This window comes from Salmo salar, chromosome 15 (assembly GCF_965601325.2).
Source record: "Salmo salar chromosome 15, fSalSal1, whole genome shotgun sequence".
NCBI lineage: Eukaryota > Metazoa > Chordata > Actinopteri > Salmoniformes > Salmonidae > Salmo > Salmo salar.
In genome coordinates, this window is record NC_138305.1 from 109,095,838 (window position 1) to 109,118,119 (window position 22,282).

Consider the following 22,282-nt stretch of genomic DNA (forward strand, 5'->3'; position numbering starts at 1 on the left):
CACTCCTCCTCCCTCCTCCTCCTCTTCCCTTCTCCTCCCTCCTCCCTCCCTCCTCCTCTTCCCTCCATCCTCACTCCTCCTCCTCTTCCCTCCATCCTCACTCCTCCTCCTCTTCCCTTCTCCTCCCTCCTCCCTCCCTCCTCCTCCTCCTCTTCCCTTCTCCTCCCTCCTCCCTCCCTCCTCCTCTTCCCTCCATCCTTACTCCTCCTCCTCTTCCCTCCATCCTCACTCCTCCTCCCTCCTCCTCCTCTTCCCTTCTCCTCCCTCCTCCCTCCCTCCTCCTCTTCCCTCCATCCTCACTCCTCCTCCTCTTCCCTCCATCCTCACTCCTCCTCCCTCCTCCTCCTCTTCCCTTCTCCTCCCTCCTCCCTCCCTCCTCCTCTTCCCTCCATCCTCACTCCTCCTCCTCTTCCCTCCATCCTCACTCCTCCTCCCTCCTCCTCCTCCTCTTCCCTTCTCCTCCCTCCTCCCTCCCTCCTCCTCTTCCCTCCATCCTCACTCCTCCTCCTCTTCCCTCCATCCTCACTCCTCCTCCCTCCTCCTCCTCTTCCCTTCTCCTCCCTCCTCCCTCCCTCCTCCTCTTCCCTCCATCCTCACTCCTCCTCCTCTTCCCTCCATCCTCACTCCTCCTCCCCTTCCCTCCATCCTCACTCCTCCTCCTCCTCCTCCTCCCTCCCTCCCTCCTCCTAGACATTACACTAAATGACATTCAGCCAGGCCCTGTGTAGTGACTCACATCTACAGTTGGGGAATCCCCAGTAGCCCGTGGTACACTGTGAGCAGTCCCTGCCGATGACGTTAGGTCTGCACTGGCACTGCCCGCCGAAGGGTTCGCAGGTATCGCTGTCCGCGCCCACCTCATGGCAACCGCAGGGCATGGCACCGTTGTTGAAGAACGCAGAGAGAGAGATGGCTGAACTACGACAGAATGGAGAGGCTGTGGCAGGACTGGAGAGAGAGGGGGGAGGAGATGTGGGGAGAGGGGGAAGAGAGAGAGTGGGGAGGAGATGGGGGGAGAGGGGGAAGAGAGAGAGGGGGGGACAAAGGAACATGGGAGGAGAGGTATTCACACTAGAGTTAGTCTGTAGTGAGTCTCTAGTGAGTCTGTAGTGAGTCTCTAGTGAGTCTGTAGTGAGTCTGTAGTGAGTCTGTAGTGAGTCTGTAGTGAGTCTCCAGTGAGTCTGTAGTGAGTCTGTAGTGAGTCTGTAGTGAGTCTGTAGTGACAGACAATTAGCTGTCCAGCTACTGACCAGGTGAGATTTGGTTCTGGGTACTGAAAGTAAATTTGAGCAAGTATATCTGTTCAGTAACAACTACTGTAACTTGTATTAGCTTGTAACAACATCAATATAGACACAGACATGCTGTACAGTAAACTCACTTGATGTAGAAGCTGTTCTGTCCACAGTTGCTGATGAAGTCATATGATTTGTCCAGAGGTTGTTCAGACAGGTAACTGGAGCTGTACCTGCTCTCTGGCACCACCAGAACATAGTCCTGACACACACATATGACGTTAGGTTGGATAGATTCTATAGGTTGTATAGGTTATATAGGTTGGATAGATTCTATAGGTTGTATAGGTTATATAGGTTGGATAGATTCTATAGGTTGGATAGATTCTATAGATTGTATAGATTCTATAGGTTGGATAGATTCTATAGGTTGGATAGATTCTATAGATTCTATAGGTTCTAAAGATCCCATATGTTATGTAAGTTATATATATTATATAGGTTGTATAGATTCTATAGGTTATATAGGTTGTATAGATTCTATAGGTTATATAGATTCTATAGATTCTATAGGTTGTATAGATTCTATAGATTCTATAGATTCTATAGATTCTATAGGTTATATAGGTTGTATAGATTCTATAGGTTATATAGATTCTATAGGTTCTATAGATTCTACAGGTTGTATAGATTCTATAGGTTGTATAGATTATATCGATTCTATAGGTTCTATAGGTTGGATAGATTCTATAGGTTGGATAGATTCTATAGATTGTATAGATTCTATAGGTTGGATAGATTCTATAGGTTGGATAGATTCTATAGATTCTATAGGTTCTAAAGATCCCATATGTTATGTAAGTTATATATATTATATAGGTTGTATAGATTCTATAGGTTATATAGGTTGTATAGATTCTATAGGTTATATAGATTCTATAGATTCTATAGGTTGTATAGATTCTATAGATTCTATAGATTCTATAGGTTATATAGGTTGTATAGATTCTATAGGTTATATAGATTCTATAGGTTCTATAGATTCTACAGGTTGTATAGATTCTATAGGTTGTATAGATTATATCGATTCTATAGGTTCTATAGGTTATATAGATTCTATAGGTTCTATAGATTCTACAGGTTGTATAGATTCTATAGGTTGTATAGATTATATCGATTCTATAGGTTCTATAGGTTCTACAGGTTGTATAGATTATATAGGTTGTATAGATTCTATAGATTCTATAGATTCTATAGGTTATATAGGTTGTATAGATTCTATAGGTTATATAGATTCTATAGGTTCTATAGATTCTACAGGTTGTATAGATTCTATAGGTTGTATAGATTATATCGATTCTATAGGTTCTATAGGTTCTACAGGTTGTATAGATTATATAGGTTGTATAGATTCTATAGGTTCTATAGGTTGTATAGATTCTATAGATTCTATAGATTCTATAGATTCTATAGGTTATATAGGTTGTATAGATTCTATAGGTTATATAGATTCTATAGGTTCTATAGATTCTACAGGTTGTATAGATTCTATAGGTTGTATAGATTATATCGATTCTATAGGTTCTATAGGTTGGATAGATTCTATAGGTTGGATAGATTCTATAGATTGTATAGATTCTATAGGTTGGATAGATTCTATAGGTTGGATAGATTCTATAGATTCTATAGGTTCTAAAGATCCCATATGTTATGTAAGTTATATATATTATATAGGTTGTATAGATTCTATAGGTTATATAGGTTGTATAGATTCTATAGGTTATATAGATTCTATAGATTCTATAGGTTGTATAGATTCTATAGATTCTATAGATTCTATAGGTTATATAGGTTGTATAGATTCTATAGGTTATATAGATTCTATAGGTTCTATAGATTCTACAGGTTGTATAGATTCTATAGGTTGTATAGATTATATCGATTCTATAGGTTCTATAGGTTATATAGATTCTATAGGTTCTATAGATTCTACAGGTTGTATAGATTCTATAGGTTGTATAGATTATATCGATTCTATAGGTTCTATAGGTTCTACAGGTTGTATAGATTATATAGGTTGTATAGATTCTATAGATTCTATAGATTCTATAGGTTATATAGGTTGTATAGATTCTATAGGTTATATAGATTCTATAGGTTCTATAGATTCTACAGGTTGTATAGATTCTATAGGTTGTATAGATTATATCGATTCTATAGGTTCTATAGGTTATATAGATTCTATAGGTTCTATAGATTCTACAGGTTGTATAGATTCTATAGGTTGTATAGATTATATCGATTCTATAGGTTCTATAGGTTCTACAGGTTGTATAGATTATATAGGTTGTATAGATTCTATAGATTCTATAGATTCTATAGGTTATATAGGTTGTATAGATTCTATAGGTTATATAGATTCTATAGGTTCTATAGATTCTACAGGTTGTATAGATTCTATAGGTTGTATAGATTATATCGATTCTATAGGTTCTATAGGTTCTACAGGTTGTATAGATTATATAGGTTGTATAGATTCTATAGGTTCTATAGGTTGTATAGATTCTATAGGTTCTAAAGATCCCATATGTTATATAAGTTATATATATTATATAGGTTATATAGATTCTATAGGTTCTATAGATCCCATATGTTATATAAGTTATATATAGTATATAGGTTATATAGATTCTATATGATGTATAGATCCTATATGTTGTATAGATTCTATAGATACTATAGGTTGTATAGATTCTATAGGTTCTATAGATTCTACAGGTTGTATAGATTCTATAGGTTGTATAGATTATATCGATTCTATAGGTTCTATAGGTTATATAGATTCTATAGGTTCTATAGATTCTACAGGTTGTATAGATTCTATAGGTTGTATAGATTACATCGATTCTATAGGTTCTATAGGTTCTACAGGTTGTATAGATGATATAGGTTGTCTAGATTCTATAGATTCTATAGGTTCTATAGGTTGTATAGATTCTATAGGTTCTAAAGATCCCATATGTTATATAAGTTATATATATTATATAGGTTATATAGATTCTATAGGTTCTATAGATCCCATATGTTATATAAGTTATATATAGTATATAGGTTATATAGATTCTATAGATTCTATAGGTTCTATAGGTTGTATAGATTCTATAGGTTCTAAAGATCCCATATGTTATATAAGTTATATATATTATATAGGTTATATAGATTCTATAGGTTCTATAGATCCCATATGTTATATAAGTTATATATAGTATATAGGTTATATAGATTCTATATGATGTATAGATTCTATATGTTGTATAGATTCTATAGATACTATAGGTTGTATAGGTTGTATAGATTCTATAGGTTGTATAGATTATATAGGTTCTATAGATTATATAGATTCTATAGGTTATATAGATTCTATAGGTTATATAGATTTTGTAGGTTATATAGGTTATATAGATTCTATAGGTTATATAGATTCTAGAGGTTCTATAGATTCTAGAGGTTCTATAGATTCTAGAGGTTATATAGGCTATATAGATTCTATAGGCTATATAGATTCTATAGGTTGTATAGATTCTATAGATTTGATAGGTTATATAGGTTGTATAGATTCTATAGGTTTTATAGGTTATATAGATTCTAGAGGTTCTATAGATTCTATAGGTTATATAGGCTATATAGATTCTATAGGTTGTATAGATTCTATAGGTTATATAGATTCTATAGATTTGATAGGTTATATAGGTTGTAAAGATTCTATAGGTTCTATAGGTTCTATAGAGTCTATAGATTCTATAGGTTATATAGATTATATAGGTTCTATAGGTTATATAGGTTATATAGATTCTATAGGTTATATAGATTCTATAGGTTATATAGATTGTATAGATTCTATAGGTTCTATAGATTGTATAGATTCTATAGATTCTATAGATTCTATAGGTTGTATAGATTGTATAGGTTCTATAGATTGTATAGATTGTATAGATTCTATGGATTCTATAGATTCTATAGGTTCTATAGGTTCTATAGATTCTATAGATTCTATAGATTGTATAGATTGTATAGGTTCTATAGGTTCTATAGGTTCTATAGATTCTGTAGGTTCTATAGATTCAATAGGTTATATAGATTATATAGGTTATATAGATTTTGTAGGTTGTTCACCACCAGAACATAGTCCTAATATAAACATAAGTAACAGGTATAAATTAGAAATGTATAATTTTATCCAAACTTCCAGAGTTCTGCAGTAGGAAGTTTGGATAAAGTTATACATTTGTAATTAGTAGTTCTTTTTTTACTGTGACAATGTGAGGTTTGGTGAGGTTAGGTTCTATAGATCCCATATGTTACATAAGTTATATATAGTATATAGGTTATATAGATTCTATATGATGTATAGATCCTATAGGTTGTATAGATTCTATAGATACTATAGGTTGTATAGATTCTATAGGTTCTATAGATTCTACAGGTTGTATAGATTCTATAGGTTGTATAGATTATATCGATTCTATAGGTTCTATAGGTTCTACAGGTTGTATAGATTATATAGGTTGTATAGATTCTATAGATTCTATAGGTTCTATAGGTTGTATAGATTCTATAGGTTCTAAAGATCCCATATGTTATATAAGTTATATATATTATATAGGTTATATAGATTCTATAGGTTCTATAGATCCCATATGTTATATAAGTTATATATAGTATATAGGTTATATAGATTCTATATGATGTATAGATTCTATATGTTGTATAGATTCTATAGATACTATAGGTTGTATAGGTTGTATAGATTCTATAGGTTGTATAGATTATATAGGTTCTATAGATTCTATAGGTTATATAGATTCTATAGGTTATATAGATTTTGTAGGTTATATAGGTTATATAGATTCTATAGGTTATATAGATTCTAGAGGTTCTATAGATTCTAGAGGTTCTATAGATTCTAGAGGTTATATAGGCTATATAGATTCTATAGGCTATATAGATTCTATAGGTTGTATAGATTCTATAGATTTGATAGGTTATATAGGTTGTATTGATTCTATAGGTTCTATAGGTTATATAGATTCTAGAGGTTCTATAGATTCTATAGGTTATATAGGCTATATAGATTCTATAGGTTGTATAGATTCTATAGGTTATATAGATTCTATAGATTTGATATGTTATATAGGTTGTAAAGATTCTATAGGTTCTATAGGTTCTATAGATTATATAGGTTATATAGATTATATAGGTTCTATAGGTTATATAGGTTATATAGATTCTATAGGTTATATAGATTGTATAGATTCTATAGGTTCTATAGATTGTATAGATTGTATAGATTCTATAGATTCTATAGGTTGTATAGATTGTATAGGTTCTATAGATTGTATAGATTGTGTAGATTCTATAGGTTCTATAGATTCTATAGGTTCTATAGATTGTATAGATTCTATAGATTGTATAGATTCTATAGATTCTATAGGTTGTATAGATTGTATAGGTTCTATAGATTGTATAGATTGTGTAGATTCTATAGGTTCTATAGGTTCTATAGGTTCTATAGATTCTGTAGGTTCTATAGATTCAATAGGTTATATAGATTATATAGGTTATATAGATTTTGTAGGTTGTTCACCACCAGAACATAGTCCTAATATAAACATAAGTAACAGGTATAAATTAGAAATGTATAATTTTATCCAAACTTCCAGAGTTCTGCAGTAGGAAGTTTGGATAAAGTTATACATTTGTAATTAGTAGTTCTTTTTTTACTGTGACAATGTGAGGTTTGGTGAGGTTAGGTTCTATAGATCCCATATGTTACATAAGTTATATATAGTATATAGGTTATATAGATTCTATATGATGTATAGATCCTATAGGTTGTATAGATTCTATAGATACTATAGGTTGTATAGATTCTATAGGTTCTATAGATTCTACAGGTTGTATAGATTCTATAGGTTCTATAGATTGTATAGATTGTATAGATTCTATAGATTCTATAGGTTGTATAGATTGTATAGGTTCTATAGATTGTATAGATTGTGTAGATTCTATAGGTTCTATAGATTCTATAGGTTCTATAGATTGTATAGATTCTATAGATTGTATAGATTCTATAGATTCTATAGGTTGTATAGATTGTATAGGTTCTATAGATTGTATAGATTGTGTAGATTCTATAGGTTCTATAGGTTCTATAGGTTCTATAGATTCTGTAGGTTCTATAGATTCAATAGGTTATATAGATTATATAGGTTATATAGATTTTGTAGGTTGTTCACCACCAGAACATAGTCCTAATATAAACATAAGTAACAGGTATAAATTAGAAATGTATAATTTTATCCAAACTTCCAGAGTTCTGCAGTAGGAAGTTTGGATAAAGTTATACATTTGTAATTAGTAGTTCTTTTTTTACTGTGACAATGTGAGGTTTGGTGTCAGAGTTGAGCTATGTATTTTTTATTTAACTCGGCAAGTCAGTTAAGAACAAATTCTTATTTACAATGACGGCCTACCCCCCGGCCAAACCTGGATGACGCTGGGCCAATTGTGCGCCGCCCTATGGGACTCCCAATCACGGCCAGATGTGATGCAGCCTGGATTCAAACCAGGGACTGCAGTTCCTTAGACCGCTGCCCCACTCGGGAGTATCTTTTAGTACAGTGTAGACATTGACCCAGTCTTCCTGGATGGACTCACCAGCCAGAGTGTTTTGCCATCAGGGACTTGGACAGTCAGGAATATCTCGTTGTCCGTCACGTCCAGAATGATCTGGTTCTCGGAGATCAGAACGCTACGGCAACCATAACCATGGGGACAGAAGGAGGCGTTGGCATGGCCTGGAAGAGGAAGAGGAATGATGATCATTCACATCACAAAGAGATTCCAACTGCCAAAAGATTCAACTGCCAAAAGATTCAACTGCCAAACGATTCAACTGCCAAAAGATTCACTGCCAAAAGATTCAACTGCCAAAAGATTCAACTGCCAAAAGATTGAACTGCCAAAAGATTCAACTGTCAAAAGATTCAACTGCCAAACGATTCAACTGCCAAACGATTCAACTGCCAAACGATTCAACTGTCAAAAGATTCAACTGATTTTTCAGTCTCCTTAGTTCCTGTGTTTTGCTCATTTGACTCATTCATGAAAGTCCTAAAAGTATTCTGCTATTGAGCATTGGTAGGACCTAAAATGACACATGGCTTTATCGTTGGCTTTTATACATAAATGTTTGACTAGGAATGCTTTGAAGATTGACCAGTAGATCACGATCGACAGATTGGTGAACACTGATGTACTGTAGCTGGTGTAGGTTTGGGGGCTCACCCTGCCAGATGCGTCCCCCGTTGATGAACACCTGGACAGGGTAGGTGGGGTGGAGGGGCTGGTGGTAGTGGAGGATGAAAACGTAGCGACCCAGAGTGTGGACACGGGCAGAGTACACTGCTGCATTCTGGAGTACAGGAAGAGACAGAAGATATTTACATGAATACCTGAAGTCATTATTTGGTAGAAAACGACAGTGAGAAGTAAAAAAAAAAAAAGGAGTAGCATGTTATCAATCTGTGGGGACTGACTATGAGGGGAGATCTAGAAAGTGAGGAGATTTAGGAAATTAGTTGTTGCTTTTTGATAATAAATGAACACCTAAAGTCAGCTCTCTCTTGAGAAAGAGGTTCCCAAATAAAATGTCCTAGACCAGGTACTGGAGTAAAATGACCAACAAAATAAAATATATTTGAAAAGGTACCTGGCTGTTATCAAGGCGGAAGTGGTCCACGTTATCCGCAGCGGTGGGAGGACGGGCTCTTGCCGGCTCTAGGGGGGGGTCATCAGGGGAGGCCAGGACAGGCTGCTGGCCCAATAACCCTTGACCTTCCTTCAACACCAGCGAATCAGACGGGGTCTGGAACCTCGACGCGATACAGGATGAACTGGGGACAGAGAAAAAGAGGAGGGAGTTGAAGAAGAAGGGAAAGGAGAGGGTAGAGGAAGAGAGAGGGTAGAGGGTAGAGGGAGAGGAGGGAAGAGGGACAGGGTAGTGGAAGACAGAGGGTAGAGGGCGAGGAGGGGGTAGAGGGTAGAGGGAGAGGAGGGGAGAGGGTAGGGTGGGAGGGAGGGAAGAGGGTAGAGGAAGAGGAGGGGAGAAGGTAGGAGGGAGGGAGAGGTTAGAGGAAGAGGAGAGGGACAGGGTAGAGGAAGAGAGAGGGTAGAGGGCGAGGAGGGGGTAAAGGGTAGAGGGAGAGGAGGGGAGAGGGTAGGGTAGTTGGGAGGGAGGGAGGGAGGGAGGGAAGAGGGTAGAGGAAGAGGAGGGGAGAAGGTAGGAGGGAGGGAGAGGGTAGAGGAAGAGTAGAGGGTAGAGGGAGAGGAGGGGAGAAGGTAGGAGGGAGGGAGAGGGTAGAAGGAGAGTAGAGGAGGAGTGAGGGAAGAGGGGACGAGAAGAGAGGAGAAGAGAAGGGAAAGAGGAAAGGGGAAGAGAGGAGAAGAGAAGGCAAAGAGGAAAGGGAAAGAGGAAAGGGGAAGAGAGGAGAAGAGAGAAGAAGAGAAGGCAAAGAGGAAAGGGAAAGAGGAAAGGGGAAGAGAGTGAGAGGAGAAGAAAGGGGAAGAGAGAAGTGGAGAACGGAGGGAGGAACAGAGGGGAGGGGAGAAAAGAGAAAATTAACCTGTGGAAAATAGAATGTAGCAGTAGATCAGGGACTCAGAGCTGGAGTGGCGCTGTACACAGACCGGTGACTTGACACCGACTACAGCATATGACTCCTGAACAGGTAACCAAATGGTTACCCGGACTATTTGCATTGTGTGCCCTTCCCCTGCTATACATTCATGTACATACTACCTCAATTGGCCCGACCAACCAGTGCTCCCACACATTGGCTAACTGGGCTATCTGCATTGTGTTCCACCTCCCGCCAACCCCTCTTTCACGCTACTGCTACTCTCTGTTCATCATATCTGCATAGTCACTTTAACCATATCTACATCTACATACTACCTCAATCAGCCTGACTAACCGGTGTCTGTATGTAGCCTCTCTACTGCTACTCTCTGTTCATCATATATGCATAGTCACTTTAACCATATCTATATCTACATACTACCTCAATCAGCCTGACTAACCGGTGTCTGTATGTAGCCTCTCTACTGCTACTCTCTGTTCATCATATATGCATAGTCACTTTAACCATATCTATATCTACATACTACCTCAATCAGCCTGACTAACCGGTGTCTGTATGTAGCCTCGCTACTCTTATTTTCAAATGTCTTTTTACTGTTGTTTTATTTCTTTACTTACACACACACACACACACACACACACACACACACACACACACACACACACACACACACACACACACACACACACACACACACACACACACACACACACACACACCTTTTCGCACTATTGGTTAGAGCCTGTAAGTAAGCATTTCACTGTAAGGTCTACTACACCTGTTGTATTCGGCGCATGTGACAAATAAACTTTGATTTGATTTGACTTCTTCAGGGTGAGCATCACTGGTTACCTGTCAGGTGAGATACAGTGGACCTACAGATAGTCTAGGTGATAGTAAAGGTGCCTGGTCTGGTTACCTGTCAGGTGAGATACAGTGGACCTACAGATAGTCTAGGTGATAGTAAAGGTTCCTGGTCTGGTTACCTGTCAGGTGAGATACAGTGGACCTACAGATAGTCTAGGTGATAGTAAAGGTACCTGGTCTGGTTACCTGTCAGGTGAGATACAGTGGACCTACAGATAGTCTAGGTGATAGTAAAGGTGCCTGGTCTGGTTACCTGTCAGGTGAGATACAGTGGACCTACAGATAGTCTAGGTGATAGTAAAGGTTCCTGGTCTGGTTACCTGTCAGGTGAGATACAGTGGACCTACAGATAGTCTAGGTGATAGTAAAGGTACCTGGTCTGGTTACCTGTCAGGTGAGATACAGTGGACCTACAGATAGTCTAGGTGATAGTAAAGGTTCCTGGTCTGGTTACCTGTCAGGTGAGATACAGTGGACCTACAGATAGTCTAGGTGATAGTAAAGGTACCTGGTCTGGTTACCTGTCAGGTGAGATACAGTGGACCTACAGATAGTCTAGGTGATAGTAAAGGTTCCTGGTCTGGTTACCTGTCAGGTGAGATACAGTGGACCTACAGATAGTCTAGGTGATAGTAAAGGTTCCTGGTCTGGTTACCTGTCAGCTGAGATACAGTGGACCTACAGATAGTCTAGGTGATAGTAAAGGTACCTGGTCTGGTTACCTGTCAGGTGAGATACAGTGGACCTACAGATAGTCTAGATGATAGTAAAGGTTCCTGGTCTGGTTACCTGTCAGGTGAGATACAGTGGACCTACAGATAGTCTAGGTGATAGTAAAGGTTCCTGGTCTGGTTACCTGTCAGGTGAGATACAGTGGACCTACAGATAGTCTAGGTGATAGTAAAGGTACCTGGTCTGGTTACCTGTCAGGTGAGATACAGTGGACCTACAGATAGTCTAGGTGATAGTAAAGGTTCCTGGTCTGGTTACCTGTCAGGTGAGATACAGTGGACCTACAGATAGTCTAGGTGATAGTAAAGGTTCCTGGTCTGGTTACCTGTCAGGTGAGATACAGTGGACCTACAGATAGTCTAGATGATAGTAAAGGTTCCTGGTCTGGTTACCTGTCAGGTGAGATACAGTGGACCTACAGATAGTCTAGGTGATAGTAAAGGTACCTGGTCTGGTTACCTGTCAGGTGAGATACAGTGGACCTACAGATAGTCTAGGTGATAGTAAAGGTTCCTGGTCTGGTTACCTGTCAGGTGAGATACAGTGGACCTACAGATAGTCTAGGTGATAGTAAAGGTACCTGGTCTGGTTACCTGTCAGGTGAGATACAGTGGACCTACAGATAGTCTAGGTGATAGTAAAGGTTCCTGGTCTGGTTACCTGTCAGGTGAGATACAGTGGACCTTAGGCGCCAGGTATTCCATAGTGAACTTCTCCCGGGGAACCAGGTACACTTTGTGCTGGAAAACACAAGATATGTGTCAGAAAACATATAGACCTTATATTATATCTCCCTATGGATCCTAAACATCCGGGAACCAGGTACTCTTTGTGCTGGAGGAAAGATGGTTCCTTAAAGGTCCAGTGCACTCAAAAATGTGATTTCTCTGTGTTTTATACATATTTCCACACTATGAGGTTGGAATAATATTGCGAAAATGCCCTTTTAGTATAAGAGCCTGTTTTGGTGGGTTGGAGTTTTCGCCTTCCATGGTGACATCACCATGCGCTAAATTAGTTAATAGACCAATAAGAAAGAAAGTTACAAACCTCTTTGTCATTAACAGCAAAATTTCAGTTTTCCCCTCCCCACTCAGACCACTCCCAGACAGTCCTAGTAAAATTCTTGCTTGAGAAATTGCACTTTGCTAAGAAGCTATTTTTGTTAATTTTTTTACCATTTTAATTGAAAACAATTAATTGCTACCAAGAAACAATTCGATATTGAGATAAAAACGGCTGCAGAGACACTTCAACCGACGCAAATACAAAGGGTGAGAGGTGACAGCCTTGTCTTGTGCCTCTACCAATAAAGATCACCTTTGAAACATGATTTGAAGGTCAAACAATGGCTGCGTCCCAATAATCTCTCCTTCCTCCTGAAGTGGGCACATGTTCACTACTCCCCACTAGTTTAAAAACATTGCTTTTGTGTAGGCTAAAGGGAGGTTCCACATCAATCGTTTCTTTTCAAATCCATGAAGTGAATGAATGCATACTTCAGGAGAAAAGAGCGATGATTTAAAAAAAGAAAAAGCATTGCTGACCATCTGCTGCTCTGTGTTTAACCCATGATCAACACATTTAACCCATCATGTTTATAAAGCGGCAGGTAGCCTAGCGGTTAAAAGCGTTGAGCCAGTAACCGAAAGGTCGCTGGTTCGAATCCAGAAGCCGACTAGTTGAAAAACCTGTCAGTGTGCCTTTGAGCAAGAAACTTAACCTTAATTGCTCCTGTAAATCGGGCTCTGGATAAGAGTGTGCTAAATAACTAACATGTAGAGATACACAGTATTACCAGGAAGAAGCTGGCTCTGTCAGCTATCAGCTGGACCTCAGCATCAGTAGGGAGAGTAAAGACAGCCACGCGATTCATCTCATCGATGGTTACCATCCGACACAGGAAACTACACACAGATTAAAGAGAGAGAGAGACAGAGCTGAATGATTGGTCAAGCTACACACTGAGAAGACTTTTACATCCATTCATGAAACACCAATGGCAGCCAGCTTCCTTTGTTGACATCAACAGCTGTAAACAAAACACATATATACATACACACCTGTATTTGCAGTGCAGCAGTGTGACGTGGTGCTGGTGTGTCCTTCCGCCAGGTGTGTTGACGGACACAGAGATGGTCTGTGGTGCTTCCTCCTCACTGGCGTATTCTACCACCAGAACATAGTCCCCGGGACGAGGCACACGGCCATGCATCTGGACATTTAGCTGAGAGAGGAGAGACCCTATTACAGTCAGTGTTAACCCAGCTATGCATCTGGACATTTAGCTGAGAGAGGAGAGACCCTATTACAGTCAGTGTTAACCCAGCTATGCATCTGGACATTTAGCTGGTAGAGGAGAGACCCTATTACAGTCAGTGTTAACCCAGCTATGCATCTGGACATTTAGCTGGTAGAGGAGAGACCCTATTACAGTCAGTGTTAACCCAGCTATGCATCTGGACATTTAGCTGGTAGAGGAGAGACCCTATTACAGTCAGTGTTAACCCAGCTATGCTTCTGGACATTTAGCTGGTAGAGGAGAGACCCTATTACAGTCAGTGTTAACCCAGCTATGCATCTGGACATTTAGCTGAGAGAGGAGAGACCCTATTACAGTCAGTGTTAACCCAGCTATGCATCTGGACATTTAGCTGAGAGAGGAGAGACCCTATTACAGTCAGTGTTAACCCAGCTATGCATCTGGACATTTAGCTGGTAGAGGAGAGACCCTATTACAGTCAGTGTTAACCCAGCTATGCTTCTGGACATTTAGCTGGTAGAGGAGAGACCCTATTACAGTCAGTGTTAACCCAGCTATGCATCTGGACATTTAGCTGGTAGAGGAGAGACCCTATTACAGTCAGTGTTAACCCAGCTATGCTTCTGGACATTTAGCTGGTAGAGGAGAGACCCTATTACAGTCAGTGTTAACCCAGCTATGCATCTGGACATTTAGCTGGTAGAGGAGAGACCCTATTACAGTCAGTGTTCAGTCATTACATTTCAAGTTATAACATGCTCATCCATACCATCTCTCTCTCACACACACACACATACCACTCTCCTTCTCTACTCACATTGCTGCCGCTGCAGACGGCCATGTTGGGGTGGCGAGGGGTGACCCTCTCCTGGTGGCAGGGTCTGGGCAGGTGGTTGTCGAACCTGCAGCTGGCATCGTTACCAGAGACGGAGGGGAACCCATCCAGAGACAGATAATTGTAGAGCAAACAGCTATCAGGAAGAGACACAGACAGACACAGAGAGACAAGTTCAATTCTAGTCTAGTGCTGTAATACAGGATATAACAGAAATACTGAGCCTTTGGAAAACAGATTGTACCAAAATAATATGACTTTCAAGGGGGTTTGTGATTAACATCCAATGCAACAGACAAAAACAAGATGGATAAAGAGGGGGGAGGAGGATGAAGAGGAGGTGGTGGAAGAGGAGGAGGATGAAGAGGGGGATGAAGAGGAGGAGGAGGAGGAGGATGAAGAGGAGGTGGTGGAAGAGGAGGAGGATGAAGAGGAGGAGGAAGAGGAGGAGGAAGAGGAGGTGGGTAGAGGAGGAGGTGGAAGAGGAAGAGGAGGATGAAGAGGAGGTGGTGGAAGAGGAGGAGGATGAAGAGGAGGAGGAAGAGGAGGTGGGTAGAGGAGGAGGTGGAAGAGGAAGAGGAGGAGGATGAAGAGGAGGAGGTGGAAGAGGAGGAGGAAGAGGAGGAGGTGGAAGAAGACTTACTTGTGGCTGGTGTCCGGTGCAGGCCTGTAGGAGCATGGCTCAGTCACTTTGATCTGGAGGATGGGAGCTTCATAGTAGGCACTGGGCAGGAGAACCAGGTAGTCCTGGGTTTAAAAACAGACTCCACATCAATCACAAGTCACCCATTTAAATCATATACATGTGGTCAACTTCCGACTTCCTAAATCTGGGCGAACAATAGTAAACGTATCCAATATACAGGCTAAATGTATAGGCTTCTCACCAGCAGTATGCCCTCAGCTTCGATGATCACGGTCCAGGTACCAGGGTTAAGTACGAATGGTTCTACAAAGTTATTCTGGGGCACATTGACAAAAGTAGGTTCTGAGCTGGGGGCAAACACAATCTGTTTGGACTGTTCTGAGCCTGGGAGAGAGAAAGAGAGAGAGAGAGAGAGAGAGAGAGAGAGAGAGAGGGAGGGAGGGAGAGAAGGAGATGGGGAGAGAGAGAGAGAGAGAGAGGGAGAGGGAGAGGGAGAGAGAGAGGGGGGGGGGGGAGAGGGAGAGAGGGCGAGGGAGGGAGAAAGGGAGATGGGGAGAGAGACAGAGAGAGAGAGAGGGAGAGAGGGAGAGAGGGAGATGGGGAGAGAGAGAGAAGGGGAGGGAGAGGGAGAGAGGGAGAGAGAGGGAGAGGGAGAGAGAGAGAAGGAGATGGGGAGAGAGAGAGAGATGAGAACGAGAGGGAGTGAGAGAGACAGAGGAGAACGAGAGGGAGTGAGTTAGAGATGCAGAAATGAATTAAATTCAGTTAAATTCCAATCAAATAACAGTATAATGTGGAGTGGTTCAATAGTGAATATAAGGTGTTGTAAAAAGGAAAATCTCTAAACTTTACTTGTCAAAAGAGGATAATATATATTTGCGACTGAAAACTACAACTTAGGTCCACACTGCATAAGTACTTTCAAAAAAGCATACAGAAAGAATGCAATAATTTTCCTTTAATTAATCTCTACAAACAATTAGATACTGTAGTCAGGTCTGGTCATTTCTGATCAGCTGGTCTGTGAAACTTACCTTTCCGGCTGTTCTGATAGGCTGTTATTTTGCCATTGGAGACAGCAGCCTCAGAGTTTACATATCTGAGGATGAACCTCGTGAGGTAGACATCCACCTCACTCACGTGCACCGACAGTTTGACCGTGCTCTGAGGGACAAAGAAGGAGGAGGATGAAGAGGATGAGGAGGTAGAAGAGGAGGGAGGAGGTGGAAGAGGAGGGTAGGAGGAGGAAGAGGAGGAGGGGGGTAGAAGAAGAGGATGAAGAGGAGAGGGAAGAGGAGAGGGGTAGAAGAAGAGGACGAAGAGGAGGAGAAGAGGAGAGGGTAGAGGAGGAAGAGGAGGAGAGGGGTAGAAGAAGAGGATGAAAAGGAGAGGGAAGAGGAGAGGGAAGAGGAGGAAGAGGAGGAGAGGGGTAGAAGAAGAGGATGAAGTGGATGAAGAGGAGAGGGAAGTGGAGGAAGAGGAGGAGAGGGGTAGAAGAAGAGGATGAAGAGGAGAGGGAAGAGGAGGAAGAGGGGTAGAAGAAGAGGATGAAGAGGAGAGGGAAGAGGAGGAAGAGGGGTAGAAGAAGAAGAAGAAGAGGAGAGGGTAGAGGAGGAAGAGGAGGAGAGGGATAGAAGAAGAGGATGAACAGGAGAGGGTAGAGGAGAGGGAAGATGAGGAGGAGAAGAAGAGGATGAAGTGGATGAAGAGGAGAGGAAAGAGGAGGAAGAGGAGGAGAGGGGTAGAAGAAGAGGATGAAGAGGAGAGGGTAGAGGAGAGGGTAGAGGAGGGCGAAGAGGAGGGGAAAGAGGAGGGGAGGGGTAGAAGAAGAGGATGAAGAGGAGAGGGTAGAGGAGGGGGAAGAGGAGGAGAGGGGTAGAAGAAGAGGATGAAGAAGAGAGGGTAGAGGAGAGGGTAGAGGAGGGCGAAGAGGAGGGGAAAGAGGAGGGGAGGGGTAGAAGAAGAGGATGAAGAGGAGAGGGTAGAGGAGAGGGTAGAAGAGAGGGTAGAGGAGGGGGAAGAGGAGGAGAGGGGTAGAAGAAGAGGATGAAGAGGAGAGGGTAGAGGTGGAAGAGGAGGAGAGGGGTAGAAGAAGAGGATGAAGGGATGAAGAGGTACAGAAAATAATGAGGTCTGCGTTAAAGACCCTGTGGTAGGATGAGAGGTTAGAGGACTGGGGGGCTGGGAGGTTGAGGGGTCAGGGGGGGCTGGGAGGTTGAGGGGTCAGGGGGGGCTGGGAGGTTGAGGGGTCGGGAGGGGTTGAGAGGTTGAGGGGTTGGGAGGTTGAGGGGTCAGGGGGGGCTGGGAGGTTGAGGGGTCGGGAGGGGTCGGGAGGGGTTGGGAGGTTGAGGGGTCGGGAGGGGTTGGGAGGTTGAGGGGTCAGGGGGGGCTGGGAGGTTGAGGGGTCAGGGGGGGTTGGGAGGTTGAGGGGTCAGGGGGGGTTGGGAGGTTGAGGGGTCAGGGGGGGTTGGGAGGTTGAGGACTCAGGGGGGTTGGGAGGTTGAGGGTTCAGGGGGGGCTGGGAGGATAGAGGGGTCAGGGGGGGTTGGGAGGTTAGAGGGGTCAGGGGGGGTTGGGAGGTTGAGGGGTCAGGGGGGGTTGGGAGGTTGAGGGGTCAGGGGGGTTAGGAGGTTGAGGGGTCAGGGGGGGTTGGGAGGTTAGAGGGGTCAGGGGGGATTGGGAGGTTGAGGACTCAGGGGGGGTTGGGAGGTTGAGGACTCAGGGGGGTTGGGAGGTTGAGGACTCAGGGGGGGTTGGGAGGTTAGAGGGGTCAGGGGGGGTTGGGAGGTTAGAGGGGTCAGGGGGGGTTGGGAGGTTAGAGGGGTCAGGGGGGGTTGGGAGGTTGAGGACTCAGGGGGTTGGGAGGTTGAGGACTCAGGGGGGGTTGGGAGGTTGAGGACTCAGGGGGGGTTGGGAGGTTTGAGGGGTCAGGGGGGGTTGGGAGAATGAGGACTCAGGGGGGTTGGGAGGTTGAGGACTCAGGGGGGGTTGGGAGGTTAGAGGGGTCAGGGGGGGTTGGGAGGTTGAGGACTCAGGGGGGTTTGGGAGGTTAGAGGGGTCAGGGGGGGTTGGGAGGTTGAGGACTCAGGGGGGTTGGGAGGTTGAGGACTCAGGGGGGGTTGGGAGGTTTGAAGGGTCAGGGGGGGTTGGGAGAATGAGGACTCAGGGGGGTTGGGAGGTTGAGGACTCAGGGGGGGTTGGGAGGTTAGAGGGGTCAGGGGGGGTTGAGAGGTTGAGGACTCGGGGGTTGGGAGGTTAGAGGGGTCGGGGGGGTTGGGAGGTTGAGGACTCAGGGGGGTTGGGAGGTTGAGGGGTCAGGGGGGGTTCCGTTGACCAATGACAGGAAGCGCAGCCACAGCCAGTTCTAGACCCCGCCTCTGCATGCCACTACTAGCTAATCACCAGCCGCCTCTGATAGAGGCCACACTCACACCCAGCCTCTCAATCCATGGGGAGAAGAGAGCGAGGGAAGAAGTGAAAGGAGAGCAGCTTACAAGAGGAGGAGAGAAAGAAGAAAGGAGGGACTGGGAGAAGAAGGGTTAGGGCTGCATCACAAATGACCTATTCCCTATATAGTGCACTAAATAGGGAATAGGGTGCCATTTTGGGTTGAAGCCTAGGATACCACTGAGTCCGACACTTACAGTTGCCACACGTGGAGTTGTTCCCATCTTCCAGGATGGACACCCTGCCCATCATGTCCAGGCCACCGTGGTTCACATAGTGCAAGACTATTTGAAACAGGTCTGGAGAGTTAACCGAGACTTGAACCACCACCTTGGACTGGCGGGAGGTCATGGAGAAAGGAGGGGGGATGGAGAGGAGGGGAGGGAAGGAAGAGGAGGAAGGAGGAAGGAGGGAGGATGGAGGAGGAGAGAGGGAAGGGAGATGAGGGTGGGAGGGGGGGATGAGGAAGGAAGGTGGTACAGGAGAGAGGAAAGGGAGGAGGAGAAGGGATGGAGAGGAGGAGAGAGGGAAGGGAGATGAGGGTGGGAGGGGAGATGAGGAAGGAAGGTGGTACAGGGGAGAGGAAAGGGAGGAGGAGAAGGGATGGAGAGGAGGAGAGAGGGAAGGGAGATGAGGGTGGGAGGGGAGATGAGGAAGGAAGGTGGTACAGGGGAGAGGAAAGGGAGGAGAAGGGATGGCGAGGAGGAGAGCGGGAAGGGAGATGAGGGTGGGAAGGGAGATGAGGAAGGAAGGTGGTACAGGAGAGAGGAAAGGGAGGAGGAGAAGGGATGGAGAGGAGGAGAGAGGGAAGGGAGATGAGGCTGGGAGGGGAGATGCGGAAGGAAGGTGGTACAGGGGAGAGGAAAGGGAGGAGAAGGGATGGCGAGGAGGAGAGCGGGAAGGGAGATGAGGGTGGGAAGGGAGATGAGGAAGGAAGGTGGTACAGGAGAGAGGGATAGAAAAGGGAAAAAGCAGGGAGGGAAGGCCACTCCTTAATACCAATAACACCAGCACCACTGCAGCCAAAGCCAACCAGTCCAGCACCATAGAGATGGGAGGAGGGCGAACATCCTATGTTTGCCATTGACCGCTTATGTGACAGCATGGGCAGCGCTATTAAGGGCTCTCCATTTTAAAGTAGTCCATTTCTTCTCGCTTCTTTTCTACTGCCATCTGCAGTGCTAGAATGTTTTATCAGAAATGTAATTTATTGGCTAACACTGTGTACACAAATGGACGGAACAATTTTGGCCTACATCCTTTTCACGCGGGCTTGCTCCGCTACTGGTTGGATAAGTCTCTGCCTCTCGACAGAGATCACATTTATTTTTGTGAGATTGCAAAATATTACAGTTTCATTCAAGACAGAATAAACACATTGTTTCAGGTGATAATAAAACATGTTTTGTTTAGTTACATTTTCCTCAATTTGTTTCTCTAACTTTATAGCACGTCAAGCTAGCTTATGCAGAGCAGCTAATGTTAGCAAGCTAGCTAAAAGCTAGGCTAGGTGGAAGATACTGACACCTAATAATTATCATCATAAACAAACGTCCTTACCATCACAAACTTTTCTGAATTCAAACGGGAGGCAACAGTCATATAATATTGACCTCCAATGTTATAATATTCAATATTGCTATTAAAATAGTACTAATTTATAGTACCTCATTCTGTGGTTTGGTAACTTCCTGTTATATTGACGGACTCTGGCCGGACTGTGGTTAGGTAACTTCCTGTTCTATTGACGGACTCTGGCCGGACTGTGGTTAGGTAACTTCCTGTTATATTGACACTCTGGCCGGTCTGTGGTTTGGTAACTTCCTGTTCTATTGACGGACTCTGGTAGGACTGTGGTTTGGTAACTTTCTGTTCTATTGACACGCTGGCCGGACTGTGGTTAGGTAACTTCCTGTTCTATTGACGGACTCTGGTAGGACTGTGGTTTGGTAACTTCCTGTTCTATTGACGGACTCTGGCAGGACTGTGGTTAGGTAACTTTCTGTTCTATTGACACTCTGGCCGGACTGTGGTTAGGTAACTTCCTGTTCTATTGACGGACTCTGGTAGGACTGTGGTTAGGTAACTTCCTGTTCTATTGACACTCTGGCCGGACTGTGGTTAGGTAACTTCCTGTTCTATTGACACTCTGGCAGGACTGTGGTTAGGTAACTTCCTGTTATATTGACACTCTGGCAGGACTGTGGTTAGGTAACTTCCTGTTCTATTGACACTTTGGCCAGACTATGGTTAGGTAACTTCCTGTTCTATTGACACTCTGGCCAGACTGTGGTTAGGTAACTTCCTGTTCTATTGACACTGGCAGGACTGTGGTTAGGTAACTTCCTGTTATATTGACACTCTGCAAATGCCACTCCGTTGCGAATGGTCCCCATTGAAATGAATGACATCTGGTGCAACGTAACAGACTGCAAAGTAAGGATGGATGTGTAGGGGGCGTAATTCCTTCTGCTGACCTGGATGTAATTCTGTCATACTTCCTTAATCCATAGGAAGTCCCGCCCAGTCGGCTACTTTAAAAATGGTGAAATCCCTCAATGGTGCTGCCCATTTTAAAACAGGACCAAGTGTGCCCTCTATCCATCTCTATGCCGAGCACCCCCGCCACTCACCCCCGCCATTCACCCCCGCCACTCACCCCCGCCACTCACACAATAAAACACGCTAGCAGACCCCCACAAACACGCTAGCTTCAGCCATTAATCACTCAAGCATAAAGCAAGCTGGGATACTATAGATAAACCATAGACCTATTGGATCTTTACAGAGGAGAATAAGTTATGGTTGCACATGCAGGGGTAGAATGACTTCTCGGACAACAATAATAATACATCTTGCATAGACATTTCATTATCTTAGACTTCAATATAACAAGGATCCACTAAGATAATACCAAGGATTTATATAGAAGGGTCTAAGATAATACCAAGGATTTATATAGTAGGGACTAAGATAATACCAAGGATTTATGATTTATATAGTAGGGACTAAGATAATACCAAGGATTTATATAGTAGGAACTAAGATAATACCAAGGATTTATATAGTAGGAACTAAGATAATACCAAGGATTTATGATTTATATAGTAGGAACTAAGATAATACCAAGGATTTATATAGAAGGGACTAAGATAATACCAAGTATTTATATAGTAGGGACTAAGATAATACCAAGGATTTATATAGTAGGGACTAAGATAATACCAAGGATTTATATAGTAGGGACTAAGATAATACCAAGGATTTATATAGTAGGGACTAAGATAATACCAAGTATTTATATAGTAGGGACTAAGATAATACCAAGGATTTATATAGTAGGGACTAAGATAATACCAAGGATTTATATAGTAGGGACTAAGATAATACCAAGGATTTATATAGTAGGAACTAAGATAATACCAAGGATTTATATAGTAGGGACTAAGATAATACCAAGGATATATATAGTAGGGACTAAGATAATACCAAGGATTTATATAGTAGGGACTAAGATAATACCAAGGATTTATATAGTAGGGACTAAGATAATAC

At 42.8% G+C, this 22,282-nt stretch overlaps 1 protein-coding gene across 1 annotated transcript in view; it reads right to left on the minus strand.

Annotated features, from left to right (window-relative positions):
• Window positions 1-22,282, minus strand: part of LOC106572912 (laminin subunit alpha-5) — a 292,659-nt gene that overhangs the window by 135,945 nt on the left and 134,432 nt on the right. The window contains exons 22-33 of the mRNA XM_082962271.1: window positions 16,315-16,444; window positions 15,522-15,664; window positions 15,278-15,381; window positions 14,617-14,770; window positions 13,600-13,763; window positions 13,335-13,443; window positions 12,197-12,276; window positions 9,007-9,190; window positions 8,583-8,709; window positions 7,953-8,092; window positions 1,382-1,497; window positions 737-948 (exon numbers count right to left, since the gene is read on the minus strand). Coding sequence (XP_082818397.1) covers window positions 737-948; window positions 1,382-1,497; window positions 7,953-8,092; window positions 8,583-8,709; window positions 9,007-9,190; window positions 12,197-12,276; window positions 13,335-13,443; window positions 13,600-13,763; window positions 14,617-14,770; window positions 15,278-15,381; window positions 15,522-15,664; window positions 16,315-16,444 — 1,663 coding nt within the window. The remainder of the gene's footprint in view (window positions 1-736; window positions 949-1,381; window positions 1,498-7,952; window positions 8,093-8,582; window positions 8,710-9,006; window positions 9,191-12,196; window positions 12,277-13,334; window positions 13,444-13,599; window positions 13,764-14,616; window positions 14,771-15,277; window positions 15,382-15,521; window positions 15,665-16,314; window positions 16,445-22,282) is intronic.